The sequence below is a fragment of the Arvicanthis niloticus genome, chromosome 2 (assembly GCF_011762505.2).
Source record: "Arvicanthis niloticus isolate mArvNil1 chromosome 2, mArvNil1.pat.X, whole genome shotgun sequence".
In the NCBI taxonomy this organism is placed as follows: domain Eukaryota; kingdom Metazoa; phylum Chordata; class Mammalia; order Rodentia; family Muridae; genus Arvicanthis; species Arvicanthis niloticus.
Genome location: NC_047659.1, coordinates 101077547 through 101099886, shown reverse-complemented (window position 1 = coordinate 101099886; position 22340 = coordinate 101077547). Strand labels below are relative to the sequence as shown.

General features: G+C 46.5%; 1 protein-coding gene across 10 annotated transcripts in view; it reads right to left on the bottom strand.

Moving 5' to 3' along the window:
* The window catches only part of Ebf4 (EBF family member 4), a 73077-nt gene that overhangs the window by 47530 nt on the left and 3207 nt on the right, over positions 1-22340 (bottom strand). For 6 of the 10 annotated variants that reach the window (XR_013108803.1, XR_013108804.1, XM_076929747.1 and 3 more), the window contains exons 3-6: positions 13391-13454; positions 13200-13255; positions 11550-11623; positions 10540-10608 (exon numbers count right to left, since the gene is read on the bottom strand). Coding sequence is in view for 8 of the 10 variants with exons in the window: in XM_076929747.1 (XP_076785862.1) it covers positions 10540-10608; positions 11550-11623; positions 13200-13255; positions 13391-13454 (263 nt within the window). In the remaining 2 variants the exon portion in view is untranslated. Of the gene's footprint in view, positions 1-10539; positions 10609-11549; positions 11624-13199; positions 13256-13390; positions 13455-13690; positions 13848-14796; positions 14883-22340 lie in introns of those variants that run through there. The other 4 variants (XM_034495245.2, XM_034495246.2, XM_034495248.2 and 1 more) reach the window with 2 other exon arrangements.

Genomic DNA, 22340 nt, shown 5'->3' with positions numbered 1-22340 from the left:
CCATATAAAGGGCTGCATGTATGTGAATGTTTATGAAATTTTTTTGGCAATGATATCCTCAAACTGGAAAACAACTCAAAAGTCTTCCAAATGAAGAGTCAACAAATATTTTGTCAAATTGATAGGATGGAATATGACTCAACAATACAAAGACCTTGACCTGCTGGTACATGCCACAACATGGAGAAATCTCAAAACCCTGAGGCAGGTAAAATAAAGTAGACAAAAAAGAGCACATATTGTGCTCCTAGACTGGCTTTGAACTTGAGGCAATTCTCCTGCCTCAGCCTCCTGAGTGCTGGGATTACAGATGTGTGTTGTACTTGGTGAGTTGAATACTACATATGCATTTTATTGTTCATTCTTTTTAAGGAAAGCTGTTTTTAAAATAAAGAATAAGGAAGCCTACTTCCAATTTCTCTGTAATAAAAGGGAAATCATAACAAAACTTTAACAATACTTAGCACTGATCCAGGTTCAGTGGCTCTATCTCCCCAGCCTCTAAAGGTATTTTAGGAAAATGGCATAGTTTTAAATAAGAAATAGTTGTGCCAGGAAGTGGTGGCGCACGCCTTTAATCCCAGCACTTGGGAGGCAGAGGCAGGTGGATTTCTGAGTTCGAGGCCAGCCTGGTCTACAGAGTGAGTTCCAGGACAGCCAGGCTTATCCTGTCTCGAAAAACCAAAAACAAACAAACAAACAAACAAACAAATAAACAATAAAGAAAAAGGTAAAAATTAACAAGCACCCAATTTAAGAATCTGGAAAAGAATAAAAAAGCAAGCCCAATGAAGCAGAAATCAGCACTCTGCAAAGCGATATCCATTAGAAGATTCACAGGGCTAACAGCTTTGTAGAAACAATAAGGGGCTAGGGAAAAGGCCCGTTAGTTAAGAGCACTGGCTGTTCTTCCAGAGGACCCAGGTTCAATTCCCAGCACGCACATGACAACTAACAACTGCCTGCAACTCCAGTTTCAGGGGATATGGAGTTCTCTTCTGGCCTCCACAGCCAGCAGGCTCATGCATGATGAACAAACACACATGCAGGCAAAATACACAAAAAACGAAAATTAAAACTAAATAGAACAATTTTAAAAATACTTTTTCTTTATTCTTCTCTCATACAATACATCCCAACTATAGTCTCCCCTCTCACCCTCTTCTCCGCCCCTCTCCACCTCCCCTCTCCCCCAGATCCACTGCTCTCCCTTCAGAAAATATCAGGCCTCCCAGGGATACCAATCAAACAAGATGCAATAAAATTAAGCAGAAACCCTCATTTTAAGGCTGGACAAGGCAACCCAGTACGAGGAAAAAGGTCCCGTGAGCAGGCAAAAAAATTCAGAGACACCCCCACTCCCACTATTAGGAGTCTCACAAGAACACCAAGATAAATAACCACAGCATGTATGAGGAGGACCTAGTGCAGACCTATGCAGGCTCTGTAGTTGCCGCTTCAGTCTCTGTGAGCCCAAGAGAACCCTGAGCCCCACAGCCAAACATTAGGCAGAGTTTAGGAAACCCCGCAGAAGAGGGGGAGGAAGGAGTGTAGAAGCCAGTGGGATTGAGAACCCCAGGAGAACACAGCCTACAGGATCAATAAAAATAGCGTAAAAAAGAAAAAAAAATAGCAGAAGTATGGGGGTGGGGCATGGAATGTACTTCTATAATCCCAGAATTCATGAAGCTGAGGCAGGAGTATGGCTACAAATTTAAGACCAGCCTGGGCTACAGAGTAAGGATCAGGAAAGCCAGGGCTGCATACCAAAACCCTGCCTCAAACAAATAAACAAGAAATAACAAGCACACAATAAAAATGTTGTTTTTGCTGGGCAGGGGTGGCGCACACCTTTAATCCCAGCACTTGGGAGGCAGAGGCAGGCAGATTTCTGAGTTTGAGGCCAGCCTGGTCTACAGAGTGAGTTCCAGGACAGCCAGGGCTATACAGAGAAACCCTGTCTCGAAAAACCAAAAAAAAAAAAAAAAAAAAAAAAAAAAAAAAAAAAAAAGTTGTTGTTTTCAGCAAAACTTAAGGACAAAGACATGACACCAACATATTAGAAAGAGGAAAGGCTCATAGGCAAAACCAGCAGAGATTTCTTTCTTTCTTTATGGTTTTGTTTTGTTTTTGAGACAGGGTCTTTCTATTATATAGCTCTGGCTGTCTTGGAAGTCCCTATGTCGACTAGGCTGGCCTTGAACTCACAGAGATCCACCTGCCTGTCTCCAGAGTGCTGGGATGAAAGGCATGCAGCTCCATACTCAGCCAAGAAAATGTTTAAAAGAATATTATGAACAATTTTATGGAAACAAATTTGAAAACAGGCACAATGCCCAGATTCCTTAAATGGAAGCTCATCAAAACAGAGAGAGAGGTTTGGGGTGCAGCTCGGTGACAGAGCACTTCCCTGGTATGCACGGGGTCCTGGGCTCAGGAAAAGGAAACAGAAAGCCTAGGTGGTGTTCTGACCAGTGAAAATAGAGAATCAAACTTGAGACAAACTCTAACAAAATTTCACAGAACAAATCCAAACTCATTCAGCAAACAGTAAGAAAGAGACCAGAGCAATTGTAATTATTTCAGGCTGGCAAATCATGGGTCCAAAACACACAATAAAAAGCAAATTATATGAAATTTACCTAACACAGATGAACATAAAAGCAAGCACGTTGAACACATGATTGGCAGAGCAGGTAGCACAGCAGAGGAAGACGGCAAATCCTCATAGGCTCCCTACACCAGGACCCACTCTGTATTAAACTTCATTGGCTGAGCTAGGGAGATGCCCAGTTGGTAAAGTACATGGAGCACAAGCAACAAGCATGAGACCTGAATTTGATCCCCAGCATCATGTACAAAGGCCATAGATCATGGACATCTGTAACCTGCTGGGGGAAGGAGACAGGCAGAGATCCCTGGAACTCACTGGCCAGCCAATCTGTGCACATCAGGCTTGGTGAGAGACTATCTCAAAAGGGAAGGTGGAAGAGATGAAGAAAGACATCAACCTTGACCTCTAACTTCCATATGTGTGCACACAATTTTTAAAAACCCACAAAAGCCCGTTAATGTAATTCAGCACATTAATAGATAAGCAGATTAAAGGGGAAAAGCTACCAACACATGCAGAGAAAAGCAACATTTTAAATTCAACATCCCTTCATGATTAAAATGGAAAACCACCTTTCTTAACTCAATGAAACATGGTCAGATAGGTAGCTGGAGTTAACATTCTTTAATGTTGTTATTTTGAGAGAGGTCTTATTCGGTACAGGGTAACCTTGAACTTGCTATGTAGCCAAAGATAGACCTGAACTGCTGATCCTCCTCCCAGTTGCCAGAACCGCAGATGTGTACCACTTGGTACTACAGCAGTGGGACCCTGGCAATGTTTTCTTTCAAATCAAACCGGACCTAGTGGTGCTTTAATCCTAAGTACTTGGGAGGTGGAGGCAGGAGGATCACAAGTTTAAGGCCTGACTGAGATACAGAACGAGACCAAAGCCAGTGTGAGAAATTTAGTGAGACCCTGTTTCAAAACAAAAAGTAAAAGGAGGAATGGGGAGTGAGTCCTGGGAAGAAGGAAAAACAACCCAACCAACCAGATAAAGAATATTTGTCTACATGCCAAGTAGCCAAGGCTACACTGTGAGACACTATTTCAAAACAAAACAAGAATGCCCTGTACAAACCATGCACGGCAACTTACTCTTATACTCTCAGGACTTGGGAGACTGAGGCTGGAAGAGCACAAGTTTGAGGCTAGCCTAGGTTATATGGGAAGGCCTGGTCTAAAAAAAAAAACAACAATAAAGCAGCCAGCAAACACCTTTAATCCTAGCACTTGTGAGGCAGAGACAGATGAATTTCTGTGACTTCAAGGACAGCCTGGTTTACAAAGTGAGTTCAAGGACAGCTAGAGCTACACAGAAAACCCTGTTTTGAAAAAAAAACACAGTAAAAATAAGCAAACAACAAAATAACACTCTTTGTAGTGCTTGGCTGCTTGTTTTTTGACAGGTTGTCTTGGAACTGTTATATAGACCAGGGTGACCTCAAACTTGTAGAATTCTGCCTGCCTCTGCTTCCCGAGTGCTGAGATTAAAGATGTGCTCCACCACACCCACTCAAGGCTATCCTTGTAGTCCTAAACAGTGCAACAATACAAGAAGTCACATGTAAAAGGCTTGGAGAGTTAAAATGGCCATTTGAATAAAACAGCATATGCACAGAAAAGCAAAGCAAAAAGTGAAAATTGGTTGATTATCAAGACATGATACATAGGCATAGTGGGAATTTCACACTTGGTCAAGAGTCCAAGGGTGACACTAGAGAGATGACTCATCAGTTACGAGCATTGGCTGCTCTTCCAGAGGACCCAGCTTTGGTTCCTGGCACCCACATGGTAGCTCACAATCATTTGACCTCCACACACATCAAACACTGGTGTGTGTGTGTGTGGTGTGTGTGTGTGTGTGCTCGTGCGCACGCGCGCAGGCACACACATCATACAGGGAAAACATCTATGCACATAAAATTTCAAAACAAAAGTTGTAAAAGTCCATGGCTGGGTAGCTCATGGGCTCTAGGGTAGAACTTGTTATTGTTTTGCTAACTGGTCATACTTTCAAAATGCCTTCCATATATTTATTTACATTTATCCTCATAGACATGGGCTGCTCTCAGCCTTGGTCAGAAGCTACGTTTTTGCAGTGGGCACCATTCAGTGCAGCACAACTGGTCAGAGTGCTGAGAATAAGAGACTGAATACTCTGTAGAAGGCAGAGAGAATGCAAGAGCCAGAGGATGGGGCTAATGCTGTTTTTTGGATAGGATACAGCCACTGTTATCATGAACTCATGGTAGCTACAGCTACCCACACAATATCAAGCCACCCCCCAAATCCTAACATAGATAGGGTAAATGATCTCCAGGCTCCACTCCTTTCTGAGAAGCTACTTGAAGTTGACCATTGCTGGAAGAAGGAGAATCACTGTTTTTTTGATGATGTAGTCACTGGTGTGATTCCCATGTTCCAGTGCATGACCTAAACCCCTGAACATGTCAGTGAGCTGTTTAAAAAAAAGACATGAAGTTGTGGAGTGTTGAGGGGATTCAGGTGGGTGTGATGAGATGGGCTGGGGAACTCGGGAGTAGGTATGATCTTATTTCATTGCACATGTGTATGGATTTCTCAATAATAAAGAAAAATTAAAGGTATCACTTACAATGGATATAAAATATATAGGTCGTGAGAAGGTATGTTTGTCTGAGTGGCTCATTCCTTTATCTCTTCAAGTCCTTCCTCAAATGCCACCTCCCAGTTGAGTCTCCTGTGACCACTCCATTTAAAATTGCACATCTCCATCATAATTGTTTTTACTTGTCCCCATTTCTCCATTTCCTCCAAAAGACTTCAACTTTATATAAGTAGGGTCTAAAATTTACACGAGAACACAACAAGCCAAAATAACCAACATTTTTTTTGAACACTTATTATTATCTAACTCCCTGGGCTCTCTCCTTCCAGGAGGACAAGTATTCTTGTCTGTCTTATTTATTATTTCATATATAAGGCCTAAAACTCTTCTGGGGGGGGGGGGTCTTGTCTTCTTGAAGGAAAGAATTCAGTCAAGAGACATAGACAATTGAAGCAGAAGTTTATTTAACAAAGTAAGCAAAATAAATACTCCAAAAAGAGACTGTAGTGGACGGCCTCCAGGCAGGGAGCAGTCTAGGAGGTTCTGCATTTAAACCTTAAAAGGGTGTTCGTGAGTATTTATGAGGTTAGGCAGCAGATTCACAAGGTAGCTCTTTTCCTCACAAATCAAGGTAGACCAGATCTCCCTTTTAGAGTGTTTGTTCCTATGCTCCTCTAGAAAACTCCTCTAGATAAATGGGGATATCAAAAGCACAGTTCAGGGCTGGAGAGATGGCTCAGAGGTGAAGAGCTCTTGTCGCTCTTACAGAAGACCCAGGTTTGGTTCCAAGCACCACATGGCAGCCCATGAGCATCTGTGACCCTGGTTCCAGAGGATCCAGTGCCCTCTCCTGACCTCCTCTAGCACCAGGCTTGAACCTTATGCACATACATACACCCAGGCAAAACACCCACATGCTTTTTAAAAGACCGCAGTGCAAGTAGTATTAGAATGATGTCAGGTCTTTTGAGAACACAGGCCCTCTGTGAATGCACATGTGTGGGAGAATGCCCTCTCTCACCTGAATTTCTGACATAGCTTGAACAACTTAACTGCATTTTCAAGGATATTTAACCACAAAGGCATTCTGACCGGAAGGAGACACAGTAGCCACAGAACAGCTGCAGTTTTCCTTAGTTACCTCATCTTGAGCTCCTTGTCTACCTAGTATCAGAATCTAGTATATACGCTACCTACCCAGGGCCTGGTACACAGTGCTGTTTCACAACTATTGAATAAATGAGTGAAATCAGTAACCATATGTGGTGGCTTTGAAGAGTTATACAACCTTACTGAAAGGCATTAAAAGTGCCTGTAAAGTGGACAAATAGACTGTATTTATTATAATATTACTCAAAAGATATTATATACTAAGTGGTGTGTGTGTATTGATATGAGAATTTGTTCAAGCAGATTCTAAAATTTGTATGAAAACACAAAAGGCCCAAATGTCCAATATTTTCTTGAAAAAAAAATTAGGGAAAGTGAAGGACTTGCCTTATATACTTTTGCTACATCATCATCGTCATCAATCTATAGTGATGAAAACACTAAGGGGTCACTAAAATCAAATGGGAACTGTGTGTGACAAACACCCACTGCCCCAGTGTTGTACTAGGGAGGAGGCAAGAGGATCACAAGTTCAACAGCAGCCTGGGCTACTCAGTGTCTCAAAAATAATAAATAAACAAACAAGCAAAGAACAAAACAAGAACCCAAATAATTGACAAAGAAAAATAGAAGCCAGACATGGTAGCCCATGCCTTAAATCCAAGCACTTGGAAGGCAGAGACAGACAGATCTCTATGAGTTCAAAGCCAGCCTAGTCTACATATCTAGTTCCAGGCCAGCCAGAGCTACACAGTAAGACCTTGTCTCAAAACAAGAGCAATACAAACAAACAACAACGATGAACACAACTCCCACTACACAACATATTATTTAGTGATTATACAGTCTGCGATAACATAATTTAGAAATAATGAAGCCACACTTATCTTCACGTGAGGACTAGATAATGGTATGAAACAGGTGCAGTGAGGTTTTCAGTTTTGTTTATTTTTGTTTAGTGGAGCCTCCTAGTTATGGTCTCTAACAGTCCTATGAATGTGTTCCAACTACTGGGATTATAAGTATGTTCTACCACACCCAGTCCCAGGGGGGACTTTTGTTGTTGCTGTTTTGAGGCTGGGTCTCTATGTAGCCCTAACTCTATGGGACATCTTTCTGTGTCTGTCTCGTGAGCATCCCCACCCCTGTCATTCAATGATATTGTTTTTTTAATGTTCCACTCATCTATCAGTATATTCACGGGTATATACTGGTTATTATGTTTAGTGGTTTTCATTTTATTTTTTGTATGTATCATATAGGATATAATATTTTTCTTTAAAAAATCACTTTATGTAAGTGTTTGCCTGCATGTATGTATGTACCACGTGTGTGCCCAGTGACAGAAGGTGTTGGATCCCCTGAAACTGGAGTTATTGATGGTAGTAAACCATCGTGTGGGTGCTGGGAACTGAACCCAGGCCTCCGAGTGCTCTTAACCACAGAGACATCTCTCCAACCCCATAGGATAAACTCTAAAGGTAATCTCAGAGATGAGGTGCAGCTCAGCAGTGGAGAACCTCAGTAGTATCCAGGAGACCTCTGGTTCATCCTCAGCATCTCCAGGATAAAATAAAATAACGTTCGGATAAAAGCCTTTCTAAATGTAACAATAAGACTGGACAAAGCGCACCACAAGCACAGTTCAAAGACAACAGCCAAATAGAGCCAATAGGGACAAACATAACAAAGGACTAATTTCCTTCAGATACATCACTAGGAAACACCAACTCTTAGAGAAAAATCAGCACAAAACATGAACAGACCATTAATAGAAACACGAGGGTATGCTCAGCCTTACGAAGAGAAATGGAAGTCACTGGAAGACCACTGCTTGGCCCCTGACAGAGACAGGCGAAGTAGGGTAGCCATTGCAATACAGATTTCTTCTGATACTCTCTCCACCCCATTTCTTGAGCACTTTCATCCTTTGTTGACATTGCTTCCCCGCTCCCATCCCCCACTCCCACTTTGCTGGCCACCTGTTGCTAATAAATTCAACCGTAAAACACTCCCATCTATAGGTGCTCCACCCTCCAGCCCCCTTCTGACTTCCAGCCTAACTCCTGCCTACTCACTTATCTTTGACTAGTCTTCAATCCCATCAGAACCTCTGTTCCCTCTCCCAAAGCCCCTCCTCAGTCAGCATGTCCCATCTCATCTCTGTAATGCCATTTTGCACGCACCTTTAGCTTTCTTACCACCCAGCTTTCATCTTGCTCAGCTGGCAAGCCCTTTCCTTGGCTTACACAGTCACCCTGCACCCACACCTGTATTGCCTGAGAGAACGTCAGAGAAAGTTCTCACTAAGTTTATGACCACAGACCTCAGACAGGCCCGAGTGTTGCTTTAGCAATTATGTGAGATTTCCCCAAAATTGTTCACTCTCCTAGACAACCATTTTATCCCCCTAGTGTCTCCCTCTCCATCTTCAACCTTATCTTCATCCTTCCTTCTTCACTGAGAAAACAAAGCAATCATAAAATAACCCCCAAAAGCAAGCAGCAAGCTCCTGCACTAACTCACTTCATCTTCTCTGTCTTCTCCATTGCTTCCCTGGACCAATGGTCTGAGTCCCCCTGTAAAACCACCGCATCAACCTGTGCACTATGCAAACTGCAGGACACTACCATAGAAACCCCCTTCTCTTCCTAGCATTGTGAGGTCTCTCAACATACCACACTTTCTCTTGTCCTTACCTGTAGTGCTCCAACCACCCTGCTTCTCTCTCTGACCCCTTCAGGGTTACTCTGCACCTGTTTCTGAACTCTCCAATTCCATTCTCTTTGCACTGTAGGGAATGAGTGACATCTTGGCTAAATGTGTATTTCCGACATGGACATGGGCACATCGGGACCCCAGTAGCTCAGTCCCACAGGAGTGGCAGAGCCTTTCCCAGGTAAGGCTCACAGGGATTAAAAAAAAAAAAAAAAAGCCTTCCTTGGGTCTGAGTTCAAATGCTGACAGTGTGTTACAGAGGCCCCACCACCACTCCCACTGCCTAATGTTCATTGAAGACTGCTCCCCCACAGAGATTGCTCCTACTGAGGTTAGCTAAGCTCGCCTTCTTGTTCATTTGTATGTTACAACCCCAGCTCCTTGTTCAGCTGTGTGCAGTAACCCCACCCCCTTGTTGAATTGTATATTATGAACACACTGAGTCTCCTCTATCAGACTGAGCCCAGACCATTAAGCCCAGCTTTTCTGTGTGTCCTTCTTTTACTCGCTTGCTGCCCCAGTTAGGTTAGTCCCCAGAGTTGTGCAAGGACTTGTCAGTGCACCTCAACTCCACTGACAAACTCCTGTTGAGGTCATCGGTATCTTTGACACGGCAAAATCTAATGACGGGGCGGTGAGCAGCGTTTGCTGCTGTTGTCTACTGCCCAGTCCATGGGGTCTTTTCTGATCCAGGACACAGCACCGCCCTGACATCACTCTTACCTCACTCTGACAGCTTCTATCCATTCTCCGTGGCTGGTTCTACATCTCCACGACATCTGCATAAGGGACACCTCGGGTCCAGCCCTTAGAACTCTCCTGTCTTCTGTCAACACTCATTTCACCAATCTCAGCTACTCACGTTTGTATCCACAGCCTCTCCTCTTCCTCTAGGGTATCCTTCGGCTTCTTTGAAAACCTCCCATCCAGGCGTGTCGTTAGCTGACTAAACACTGTGTGGCTACAACCAGCCTTCTAATATTTCACCCTGCTGCAGACCTTCTCTCCTCCGAATCTTCTTCCTCGTGAGCTCCCTCTCCCAGTGACCAGATCTGAGACCTTGCAGACATCTTTGAATGTCATCTCTCTGCCTCTGCATTTGACTCTTTCTTCTCTCTTTATATAACAAAATCTAGACAGTGAGACAGGTGTGGCAGTGCACACTAGCACTCAGCGGAGTCGGCCAACCGCGGAGGAGCAGCAGCTAGCCCGCAGCAGCTCCACTCTCTGGACGCTCTCCTTAGATGTTCTTCACCATTCTTGCCCATGCCCCCTGTCATTCCCTTGTTCTTCTCTGGCTCCTTTGATAAGGGAGGTGGGGACTACAGCTCCAGGAAGCTTGTCATAAGGACTTCCCTCAGAGGGCCATGGCTGCTATTTCTTTGATCCCTTATGAAGTCTCTCTGGTCTCAGAGCCATCCACATAGCACCTTAGGGAACTACTCTGTTCCCACCTGTTCACTGTATGCTTAGTGGCTCAATCCAGGTCCCCTCCCCAAGCCTGTACCTGTCAATAATGACTGGATCAGAAGGCGTCTCATTCCGGTTACCACAGCTTTTGCGGTCACAACACCGGCTGAAGGAAAGATGAAGAAAGACAGAAAGAAGTGGTGAAAGAAAGAGAGTGTGGGGGGGGCGGGGGATGTGGGCATGGAGTGCTGGGCGCCCTAGTGAGGACTCAGATGATCTGGGTGTAGAATTCCTATGGGCAGGCGAATCTCTTCTAGGGACTTGAGGGAGAAAGCTAGGAAGGGGCTTGGCAAGACCCTTGGCAGCCTAGTTCTAGGGATGCTAGTCATGAAAGCCTTGTGCCACCAAGCAGTGGATCACCTACAGTGTCTCTTGGATGATCACCAGTAAAACTGTGTTTGTGAGCTGCATCCTGACCTTGACAAGGCTCACACTGCAGATACCTTCTCTAGCTTTCTTTCTTTTTTTTTTTTTTTCTTTCCTTCCAAGGGTGGCCACTGTCTCAACTACAGGCTTTTAAATATTATTTTCTTTTCTACTTATCAGGAACTGTCTCTGAGGCACTGTAGGACTGGAATATTCAGGAAATGCTCTAGGGTAAGGAAAGGGGGACCTAAGAGCTGTGCTTCCCCCCCTCCCCCCCAATTTATCTACCAAAGAATTGCCTGGCAATTCTCACATCTAGGCACCTAGGTTTCCTCCTCCAGGCCTCTTAGCCAATCCCAGCCCAGCCTGTGCCCATCTTTCCAGAGAGCTACTCCCCAGAGCTTTGTTAGCTAAGCTTCCTTCAACAGTAGGAGGCTTCTTTTGCAAAAACACTTAGAGAAGTCACATAAACAGGCCAGGCTAATGGGCCCTCAGGGAGCCTCTCTTCTGCCCATGCTGTGCCTAGGGAGCTCACCATCCCCCTGCCTAGGCTTCCCCAGGGAAATGGAGGTGTTGTGAAATAGGAGCTGGGCCTGACAGGGAACCTGAGCTCCATCTTGACAAGGATGTACAATGTCAATGTCAAGGTACCTCTTGGGTGACACTGCCCATCCATCTTACCTGCACATGATCTCATGGGTGAGCAGCACTCGGCACATTTCAGGATTCTTGTCCTGTCCCTCATAGATGATAGCCTGGGGAGGAGGAAGTGTGCAGGCTCTAGGGGAAGGAGGCTCCTCTCAAGTCCCCATGGCAAGCATCAATGAGCCTGTGGGTCTGCCCTGGTGTCTTTCAAACCAAGGACCAGGAGAGGTCCCACCCCAAGAAAGATCATGTCCTTTGCCTTGATCTGAAGAGTCCAGGGGGTTGGGGGTGGGGGCAAAGCAGGAACTTGAAGCCTAGCTGTTCAGGTGGAGGAGAGCCTCCTACCCTCAAATAGGACCATTGGCTAGGTAGCAAGACGGGCACCAGGTCTGCAGAGTCTCTGCTGGTGGAGCAGACAGGCTCCTGGTCCTACCCTGCATCATGCTCCTCCCCTTACCCCTTCTTAGCATCTACCTCTTTGCAGGCTGTTCCACGCTTATGGTGGGCTTCTAGTCACATATATTGAACCTCTCAGCAATTCCTGATAACTAATAACACAGGCCACTAAGCTGCCTCTTCATACCTCCCTATCAGTTCCCAAGTGCACACGAGTATCTTGCCCTTGGACTCTTGATCCCTTCTTTCCCAGTCTCCCAGTGCCCCCTGTCCTAAACAAGAAGTGGGCTTCCCAAATGTAAATCTGGCTTCCTAGTCTATTGCCCCCTGGGCCTTCCAGACTTCCTGTTTGTAGGTCCTTTTCTCTGCAGGCTCCATGCCCATTGCCACCCAGTCCCACTGCCATTGCTTGGTGTACCTCCTCTATCACGGTGACTGAGAGCTTTCTGGATACAGGCCATTCTATTCTGTTTTGGGACCAGGACCAGCTGAGGCTGCTAGAAACACTTGTCTAAACAAGAGTGTGCAAGTTGCCATGTTTCATCCAGACCCACTAATCTGGCCCCTTTTCAATTCAAGCCCCTTCTCCCAGCATGTTTCTGAAGCCCTGACTTGAGCTACCTCTCTCAATGCAACAGGTTTGTCCCTCTGAACTGCTTTTGTCAGCCCCAAGCCTCCTTCCTGGAACCAGCCTATCAGTGAGGTGCTGAGTGTCTGCAGGACAGGCTCTGGGACCACATACAGGTCTCTTTTCCGTCCCCCCCCCCCGGGGGGGGCCCATCCCCCTTTGCAGTTAGTGATGATGTTAGAGGACTTTCTCTGGAGAATTGCTCTCAGTGGGATTGCCTGTAATGTGTACTCTCGCCTTAGGCATGGTCCCTAGCCAATGGCTGACTGAGAGAGGGCACAAACCGCTGCCCCCTGCTTTCTATTCCAGTGATCCCTGTGGCTTGGGCTGGGGCTGGACTCAGACTACCTGCTTGCTGGGCATCTCTTCCTGTCCTGTTCCCTTTCCTCTTCTCCTGAGAAGTACTCTCCCCCTTCACCAATAAACTACACACCCCTGATTCTGTGTCTAAGATTGGGTTGTTAAGGAATATGACTTAAGCCAGGGTCTTTTTAGAAATACTTTGTTTTCCAGACTGAATAGAAAAAGCACAGTCTTTCTGCCATAGGCAGGGAGCTGAGAGAGCTAAACCAGTGAGAGGCACAGGAGAGATGAAGAGGGGCTAAGGTTGTTTACTCAAACCAAGCCTTAAATGGGCCCCAACAGGCCGCAGGCTGGCTCACCTGCTTCGACATGGAGTCAATAAGACGCACATAGAGGTCTTGCTCTGTCCGAAGTCCTAGGGGGGGAAGGCAGAAAGAGCTTGCCGTCAGGGGAGCACGAGGATGCCTCCGATGGCTATACCCATACCCTCCCAGGCCCTGAGGTGGGTGCAATGTGTCTCATGATGCTGCAGTGCCCAGGTTTTGCTTACCATTATTATACACCAGCCGAAGGCGGTAATGGATCCCGTTGTTTGTCTTTTCTGTCCCAGGCTCCTGCAAGGATAAGACAGAAGGCTGTTCAAGCGTTCAGTGTCTTCAACCTCCTTCCCCCACACCCTCCACTCCACTCCCACGGTCCTTCTTTGCCTTTTGGCCACTCACCCATCCTTTCCCACACATTTAGCATGTGTCCACTCATCTTCCCCAGTGTTCGCGTGAATGTGATAGGGTCCCTGAAGCCCTCCCATCGCTCCCAGTGCTAGTCCCAGGCCAGCCCATGAGCCTCTCACTCGATCCTTTTCCACGAAGTCGATGAAGGCTGTGCGCTCCACCTCCACGGGCTGCCCCTGCCGGTCGTACATGGCCAGCACGAAGTGGAAGAAGTTGGACTTCCTGAGGTTGGAGGGGGGCTGCTTTTCAAAATGTGCTCTGGCCAGGCCCACGCCACTGTGGGAGGAAAGGAACTGGAAAACCACTGGAAGAGGCCTCCACAGAGAAAGGCCCTAGTGGTTCTGACCAGGACTAGGCTGTGACATGCCAAACGTTAGGGCAAGGACCGTATCCATTTCATAAAGAGGCCTACAGCACTGAGGCTACCCTAGCTTGCTTCTTTGAGAAGAAGGAATACCACAGGTGCTGCATGAAGGCATTCTGACAGGCTCTTCCTCACTGCAGGCTTCTCCCTATGATGGTTTATATCTAAAATCAAGTGTATAAACTACAAACTATCCAGAGGTATTTAGGACTGTGTATTAGGGCATCAAGAAGTACCTGGGAGGTTCTGAAATGAATTTCCCACTGAGCCCAGCTTATAACTAGTGCTTGACTGAGATTATAGCACTGCCTCCGACATGATTGTCCATCAGACTATCAGGGATGCTGCAGACTATCAGGGATCCAGGCTATTATTCTGCCTATCCTAGGTCTTGGGCTATGGGTATAGAAGAGGAATACCCCTTCTGGGTGCAAAGGGCTGACTCCACCTTCAAGACAGCATGGCTTCTGGGCAAGAGGATCTCCTAGTTTGGCCTTGTGAAAGGCTTGCTCCTGGCTCTTCAGAAACCCTGCTCAGAAGCAAGGAGGAAGAGAAGAACAAGGTCTCATTCACCAGACTGCCCTTAAACTCTGTAACACGCAGCACGCAGTTATGGAATTAAATGCCTGGAAGAGGATGGAATCACAGGCAGAGGGTGGAACAAGGGTCAGAGTATGGGGACCCTTAGCCCCAAATGTCACCAATGGGAAAAAAAAAAAAAGAAGCAAAGGAGGAGAATATTGTTTTGGGTTGGTGTTTTTGTTTGTTTGTTTGTTCAGTGTTTTGGTTTTGTCTAGTTTTATTGTTGTTATTTTTTGAGATAGGGTCTCACTCTGTAGTCTAGGCTGGCCTGGAACTCACTATGTAGTTCAGGCTGGCCTCAAACTTGCTGTGATCTTCCTGCCTCAGCCTCCCAAGTGCTGGGATTATGATATGAGCCACCACACCTGGCAAAAAAACACAAAGGATAATAACTCTTTTGTGGGATCTGAGGGAAGACTTATAGAGACTATGGTCTTGCCCCAACCCTCGGGGATAAGTTTATACTCAATAACTGGAAGGGGGAAGAAAGGACAAATAGCCCAAGAAATATTTGCAAGGGCAGGCATCAGTGGATCAGATTTCAAAAAGTGAAATACTGGGTGAGGGTGTAGCTTGGTTGGAAGAGGCCCTGTCTACATGAAGGAAGCCCTATGTTCAATACCCAGGACCACATAATACCAGGGCTGGTAGTGCATGCCTGTAATCCCAGGACTCTGGAAGTGGAGACAGGAAGATTGGAAGTTCATCCTTGGCTACATAGTGAGTTGAAGGTGAGCATGAGATACAGGAGACTCTGTCTCAAAATAATTAGAGAGATAAGGAGAGAAATGAGGAAACAATAAATAAAGGGGGAATAATGAGGATGGAGCTAGGAAGACGGCTCAGTGCTCGACACGCTTGTCATGTGAATGTGAGGACTTCATAGTCCCAGCACCACATAAATTCTGGGGAGTGTCAGTGCTAAAAGGGCAGAGGCGGGGGCTACTCATAACAAGCTGGCTAGCTAGCCTAGCCATCTAGACGAGCTCTGGGTTCAATTGAGAGACCCTGCCTCAATGAGTAACTTGGAGAATGACTAAGAAAGGCTCCAAAGAAGACAGCAATAATGGGCCACCTCATGCAGACATATGCATGTGCCCACTTCATGTTTGCCCCACATATACAAAGATGCAAGTGCACACACACACACACACACACACACACACACACACACACACACTGTATATACAGACCCATGACGGTATAAAGAGAGGAGAGAAAAGTTTGCACTGAAAGTTCCTGCCAGACTGTGTAGGAATATGAACACCAGGAAAAGAAGTCTAGGCTTTCCTCTCTAGAGGTATCCCAAAGCATGTTTCTCACAGGCTCCCTGATCTCCACCCTGGAAAAAGAGTGCTGTGGCCACACTGTTGGGAAAGTTGATTCTGTGAAGGCTTTGGACGTCCTGCAAAAATAACCGTGCTTCAGTTGGCTCAGGCTAGTACATCCCATACGTTCAGTACTCCAAGATGATGGTTCCCAATGTGCTTTAGCAGGCTCCTCTCCTGTGTTTCTGCTGATCCATGTGGCCAATAGAACAAAAAATGATAGCACATGACTTCTACATTCTAGGTCATGAGAGCATTGTAGACTCTGCCTTGTTCTTTTTCTGGCTCATTACACAGGGGGACGTCAGCTTCCACTAAAAACCAACGCCCAGAACTGGGGAGATGTCCCAATGGGTAAAGCATGTGCTTCATAAACATGAGGACCCGGGTTTGGACCCCTAGAACCAACATGAAAAGCAGGACCTGGTGCTGTATGATGGGAAACAGGAACAGGGGGATTCCTGGGACTTGCTGACCACTTGGTGAAGTTCCAGGCTAATGGGAGACTCTGTCTCAAACAGAAGGAGACAGGTGTATGAGGAATGACATGAGGCTATACACTAGCTTCCTTATGCACTCCCTACATGTGCACTCATACGTGAACACACATGTACCATACGCGCGTGCGCACACACACACACACACACACACACACACACACACACACACACACACCAGCTTCCCAGATGCCCATCAGGCATGCTACTGTGACAATAACTACCAGATTCACTGCTATTCAGTATTTCCTTCCTCATAATTTGAAATCAGGAGCCACTAAGATAGCCCAATGGGTAAAAGGCTCTTGATGCCAAGTCTGATAACCTGTGTCCCATCCTAGGAACCTGCATGGTAGGAGAGGGCTAACATCTCCAGTTGTCTTCTCACCTCTGAAAGTGTACCATGGCACGTGTAAGCACCGTCCCCCAACAAATAAATAAACACAAGTCATTTTTTTAAACAATTAAATAAAATGAACTTACTGTTTTCTTTGGCTTCACACTAGGTCATGGTATCTAGTGTCATAGTATCATAGGCGATTGCTATGTTTTCATACTGAGTACAGCAAATCATAAAACCAACTGTTCTTTCTCATGGATGCATTCTTGGGAGTGGCCATGGGAATGTGTGATGACGAAAGGTACCTACCCTACCAGAAGTTTCCTTCCCAGGGTATGGTCCTCTCTCCATTCTTCCCCATTCCCTCCAGCTAGATGGCAGTCCTTTCAAGTGGGGACTTGACCACCTTCTGTCAGCTTCTCTACCTGGCTGAGAGGCAGGGAAGCCTGAAGAGCTTTTGATCACAGCAGGTCTCTGATTACTGTGGATGAATATGCTAATGAGACATCAACTCTGAGCTCCACCCTCCTGCTTCCAGGGCCAGCTTAGCTTCAACTCTGCCAGGGATGGTTTTAAGAACCACCAAGTGGAAAAGATGATGGAAGGGGTGGCCTTGTAGAGAAATCCCATCACTGCTGTTCTTTATTCTTATGAGTCTGACAGGCTCTCAGGCAGTGGGAAGAGAGTAGACAGACAGGCCTTGGCAGAGAAGAAGTAGATACTGAGAAAGTACAGAAACCCCAGGCCGCTCGATAGGCCTTTCTATGGAAAAGGCCTTGCTTGGCTCAGGGCTCCTAAACTGGTACAAAGGGAACTGTTAGTGACCCAAACTTCCTAGTCTATCCCTGTCCTTTTGGCAGATTTCACTCAGTCTATTCCCCGCTCCTGCTGGTCTCCTGCTCCTATGGGTCCCCTGGTGGTTTCCCTAAACCATTGGCCAAACTCCCTATACTGGGCTTGCCTTCCCTGTGGAATGGCATTACTTGGGAGACAGAAAGAACACAGAGATTAGGGAAGGAGAAAAGCGGCAGGTTCCCACAGAGGGTATGGGTCAGCATCCAGCACTAGGGTGTGAGGCATAGAGAAATTGACCCATCTCACGTGCCCCACAACACAATACCATCTCACGCAGCCCAGCTCTATTCCTCCTAAGGCAGCCAGAGTAGCACTAAGCCTTCCACCCTCCCACCCCCTCACTCACGGCCTTCCATGGGGCAGCATGGACTAGTTAACATTTCGCTCATCATGAACTACTACAGAACAGTATTAATGACAGCCTTAGTCCCCTTCAGACCATGGTTGGCCAATAAAATGGGAAGACACCCAGCTAGGCCTATCTTCTGCTCCTTGCCTGAGAAGACTCCAGTTTACCTCAGTCATGCTTTAGCTAATTAGCACTGAGATAAAATGGGAAAAGATTTTGCTGAGAAGAATCTAGTATTTTGTATGTGCACGACACCGAATACTACAAGGATTATGTTGTACAGAGGACAGAAAGCAAAAGGAAACAGAATCAGGCTGGCCCGAGTCTTCCTTCCCTAGTAGTCTCCATTGCTCCCCTGCCTAGAACCACAGTAGGTGATCAGAACCTGTTACACAGAACTGCAAGCTACAAAGGGAGAAGCCTGGGGAGGAGGAAGGGAAACATTTTTTTTTCTCTTCTCCCCTTGGGAAAAGCTGCTGCTCTCGTAATTAGAAAACAAACCACAGTTAAAGAACAGAAACAGAGACATGCTGTAACCATGCACAAAGTACCCAGTGGTCTGATAGTCCCCATGGCCACATCCTGGGCATGAGTGCTCTCTGCTCAGATAGAGAGTTACACATGAAGGCTGATATCTCTGGTTGTGTCCTCTCCAAAGCTGTACTGTCCAAGACAACCTCCGGAGGGTGGGAAGAAACTTGGGGATGTCTACTGATGCATACTACTTCTCTAAAAGAAAGAAAGATGGGGGGGGGGCATAGAGGATGGAGCCCCTGAGTCATGGACAGAGAGGAAAATGTCTCATCTATGTTCTCCTAGAAGCAGAGAACTCCCTGGGGGTGAAAACCCAAATAGCAACAGCTTATTGGATTGATTCCAGGAACTGCAGGCGCAGAGGGAGACAAAGGCAAGAAGACAGCCCATCAAGCTACCTGTAGGCAACCACAGCGCGAGTCCATGGAGAACGGCAGAAACACAGACCAAGGACTTCAGACTTATCCCACCTGAGTACTAGGTCAGGGACTCAGTACTCCAGCAACTCTGGTTAGGCATTGCCCCCTTTTAAGTCAACATCCCTTCCTCCAGATGTATTTTATTTATGTATACTCCCATGTACATATACATTTGTGTGCCCAAAGAGGCCAGAAGAGGGTGTGTATTCTCTTGGAGCTGAAATCACAGGCATTTGTGAGCCTCCTGATATGGGGGCTGGGATTCAAACTGTGGCTCTCTCTTCACTATGGAGTCGTCCTTCCAGCTCCTGTTGCTCTGTTTTCCTCCTGTGCTTGCTGCTGCCACGTGTATTTGTAGGCAGAACAAGTTCTGCCCTCCTAAGTCTTCAAGCCTTAGGGAGCAGGTGCTAGCTGAGGTAGAGCCTCTACCAACCAAGGGGACTAAGAAGATGAGTGTGGGTTTCAACTACCAGCCACCCAGAAGTACTGGACACATGAGTGAAGCCAGCAGAGCTTTAGCTCCTGGGGCCTAAGGGCAACTCTGCAGATTCCAGGTTTCTGATGTATGCAGGTGAGCACGGGCCTGCTCAGCATGTGTACCGCTGGAGCCTGCACTTCAACGACATTTCATTCCCTTAGCATCATGGGAAATAGAGCACACACCTTCTTCAGATAAATGCCCCCAAGTGACAAAAACAAACAAACAAACAAACAGACAACAATCAAACAAACAAACCATGATAACCAGTTTTGCAAGAATCCAAAACAAACAACACATTTCTTCACTTTCTCAGGAAGGTTGTTTCAAACACAATGTCAAAACACTTTCCTCTCAGCTCTGGAGAGGGTTGAGGTGGTAGAGGATGGATTTCTATTCTAGAGAACACAGACTTGGGAGCCTTCACTGCAGTCTTTCTACCATGTCAGATTCTCTGCTCTTACATAGGCCCAAGATTTAAGGAGACCTTTTGAAACACCAGGAAAAAAAGTTAGTTTGGACAGCTACATTTTGGACAGAAGAGTCCTGCCTTGTAGTAAGGTATGGTATGCCTAGGCTTTGTGAGCACTGTTTGGGACTTCGAGGTCAAATGAACAAGAACAACTTCATCTTCATAGCCTGGACCACTAAGGTAAGCTGCACTCCAGAACACATAGGGATGCTAGCTGGCATGGTAAGGCAACAGAGTATCTGGTTGCTATTATTGAGCCCACCCAGCAGGTCCCTGGAGATGTTCTCTTGTAAGGCTGGGCAAGATGGCCCAGGGCTCTTCTCCTGGCATCCAGAACTCTCTAGGAGGCAAAGCTCCTGTTGCAGTCTCTGTTCTCTATTCACACAACACTCATGCTTGATCACACACTTACTATAAATAGCAATTTAACAATAACCTTCTGCATCCCCTTAGAGGACAAGCCACCCCTCCAGGCTTCTGACTTCCATTTTCCTGCCAAATGTTAACTCTGGCCCACCTGGCAGCCCAAGGTTCTGCCTTCAACAGCACTTTGGCTTGAGCCTGATTCATCTTCAAATCTGAGATGTTGACCTAATAGGACATATCCTGATGTCATCAACATTGGAAGTAGACTTTGCTGACCACCCTCTATCTCCAACAAAAACAGTGCCTCCTGTATTTCATCGCTGGCGTCAGATTTGCCTCAAGTTCTTCTACTCAATCCAGCCTTTCTCTTCCCCCACCCTGTCTGGCTGCTAAAGTTCCATGTTCATTTCTTCCAAACCCTCCCTTCCTTTTTAAGCATCCCAGAGGTGCCCAAGCTCTCCCTTAGGCATTCCCTGTATCCCCAGGACTGGTAGTGATCATCATGTTGTGCCTGCCTCCAGCCAAGATTTCTTGGCCTAGCCCTGCCCAGGCCTTGATATTCTCAGAACCTAGCCAAGATGAACATCAAAGAAGATACAAGCAGTAACACACAGGGCACACCCACGTCAGTGGTACCCACAGAGGGAAGACCTGGTAGCTAAGGCCAGCCACCTAGAACCTGTGTGTAGATGAAGAGGAGGTCCAGGTCAATGGAGGCTTCGAAGTCCCTCTTATTACTGCTCAGTACTTACCCCCAAATCAACTTAGGGACCCAGGTCTAAATGGTAGGCAGGGGAAGGAAAACTCTCATGAGGGAGTTCTACCACTTTCCTTCATGGCTTTCAGTCCCACCTACTGGCTATTCATCCCATTTCTCTTCTGCCAGCCCTCTCACTATCTACCCACAGGCCTGCCTGCCAGCCAGGTTCCAGGATGAGGAGCAGCTATTAATTATTAAAGCAAAAAAAGCATTTCCTAGCAGAGAGGCAGCCTGCAGCTGCTTACAGGAAAGACATCCCCAGCTGCCTTCCTCCTCTAAGGCCCCGCTCCTCGAGCAGTGACTGGCTGGTAGGATGGGCAGTCCTAGTGTCTTCCATGACTACTGCAGGACTAGGGCTGGCCAGGCTCTTTCGCTAGTCTCCCCAGCCTGGGAAACACACCAGAAGGAGAAAAGCGTTATCATTTCTGCTAAGCCTAGTGCAGGGAGACTTGTCTGAGGATGGGGAATGGCCTGGGGCTAGGTTTCAGAGGTAAATTCCTATTGATTCAGGGCAGGAGGAGTCACAGCAGTGGCCAGGGGCCTTGGAGCAGACACCCCTGTTAAAGAGACCTTGGCAAAGGAGCAAGAAGCCTTCCCTTCTCCCCTTCCTATGGGATGGGTATTCATTTCCTCTTCTTTCCCTGCATTCTATGCTCAGAATTTCCCTTCTTCTCAGCAGAGGCTCCCTCACTGATCTTAGCAAGCCTTCTGAGCCTTTTCCTCCTCCTCTACTTTCTTCAAAACTTTGGCATTTTTGTAAAGTTGAAGTTTTAAAATTGGAGATGGGTAGGGTAGCTGAGGGATGTAGGGCAGTTGCTGAAACTGAAGTGAAGGGAGGCATCTGATAGAGAAGGCTTTTGGAGCCATCTTGGTGGACTACTTAAGCCTGTGGGCTACAGAAAGAAAGATGAATGAACTGCCATCTTTGCCCTACAGGAAAGCCTCAGTTGTCAGAGCCAGGAAAACAGTGACAGGCTGAGGACAGCAGAGCCTGTCCTGTAGTTTAGGTAACATTAAGAACTGTTCCCCTGGGCAGGGAGGAAGGATACGAACAGAGCAGGTGCTGAAAAGGAGTTGGGGTGGCTCAAGGCTCACTAAAGCTCTACAGTGTGACGATAAGGACTTGAGAACTGTTTTAAAAGAAAGCAGGTCTGACAGACTTGTTGACTCTTCAACATTATCAGCTATTATCATACAGAAGCTGGGAAAAAAAAAAAAAAGCTGGGGTCAGATTGTGATGAGCCTTGAATGCCAGCTGTCTGGGATGTGCCAGTGACAGTAGCCCATGGTAACCATCCTTAAAGTGGAAAGTCAGAGTGCAGGACCAGGAGTCTGAATTATCCTTCAAGCCAGGGAGGAATGGAGTCTAGGACTCAGGAGTGTGATTGTTAAAAGTGGTATCTGGGGACAGTGGGGTTGAGACTA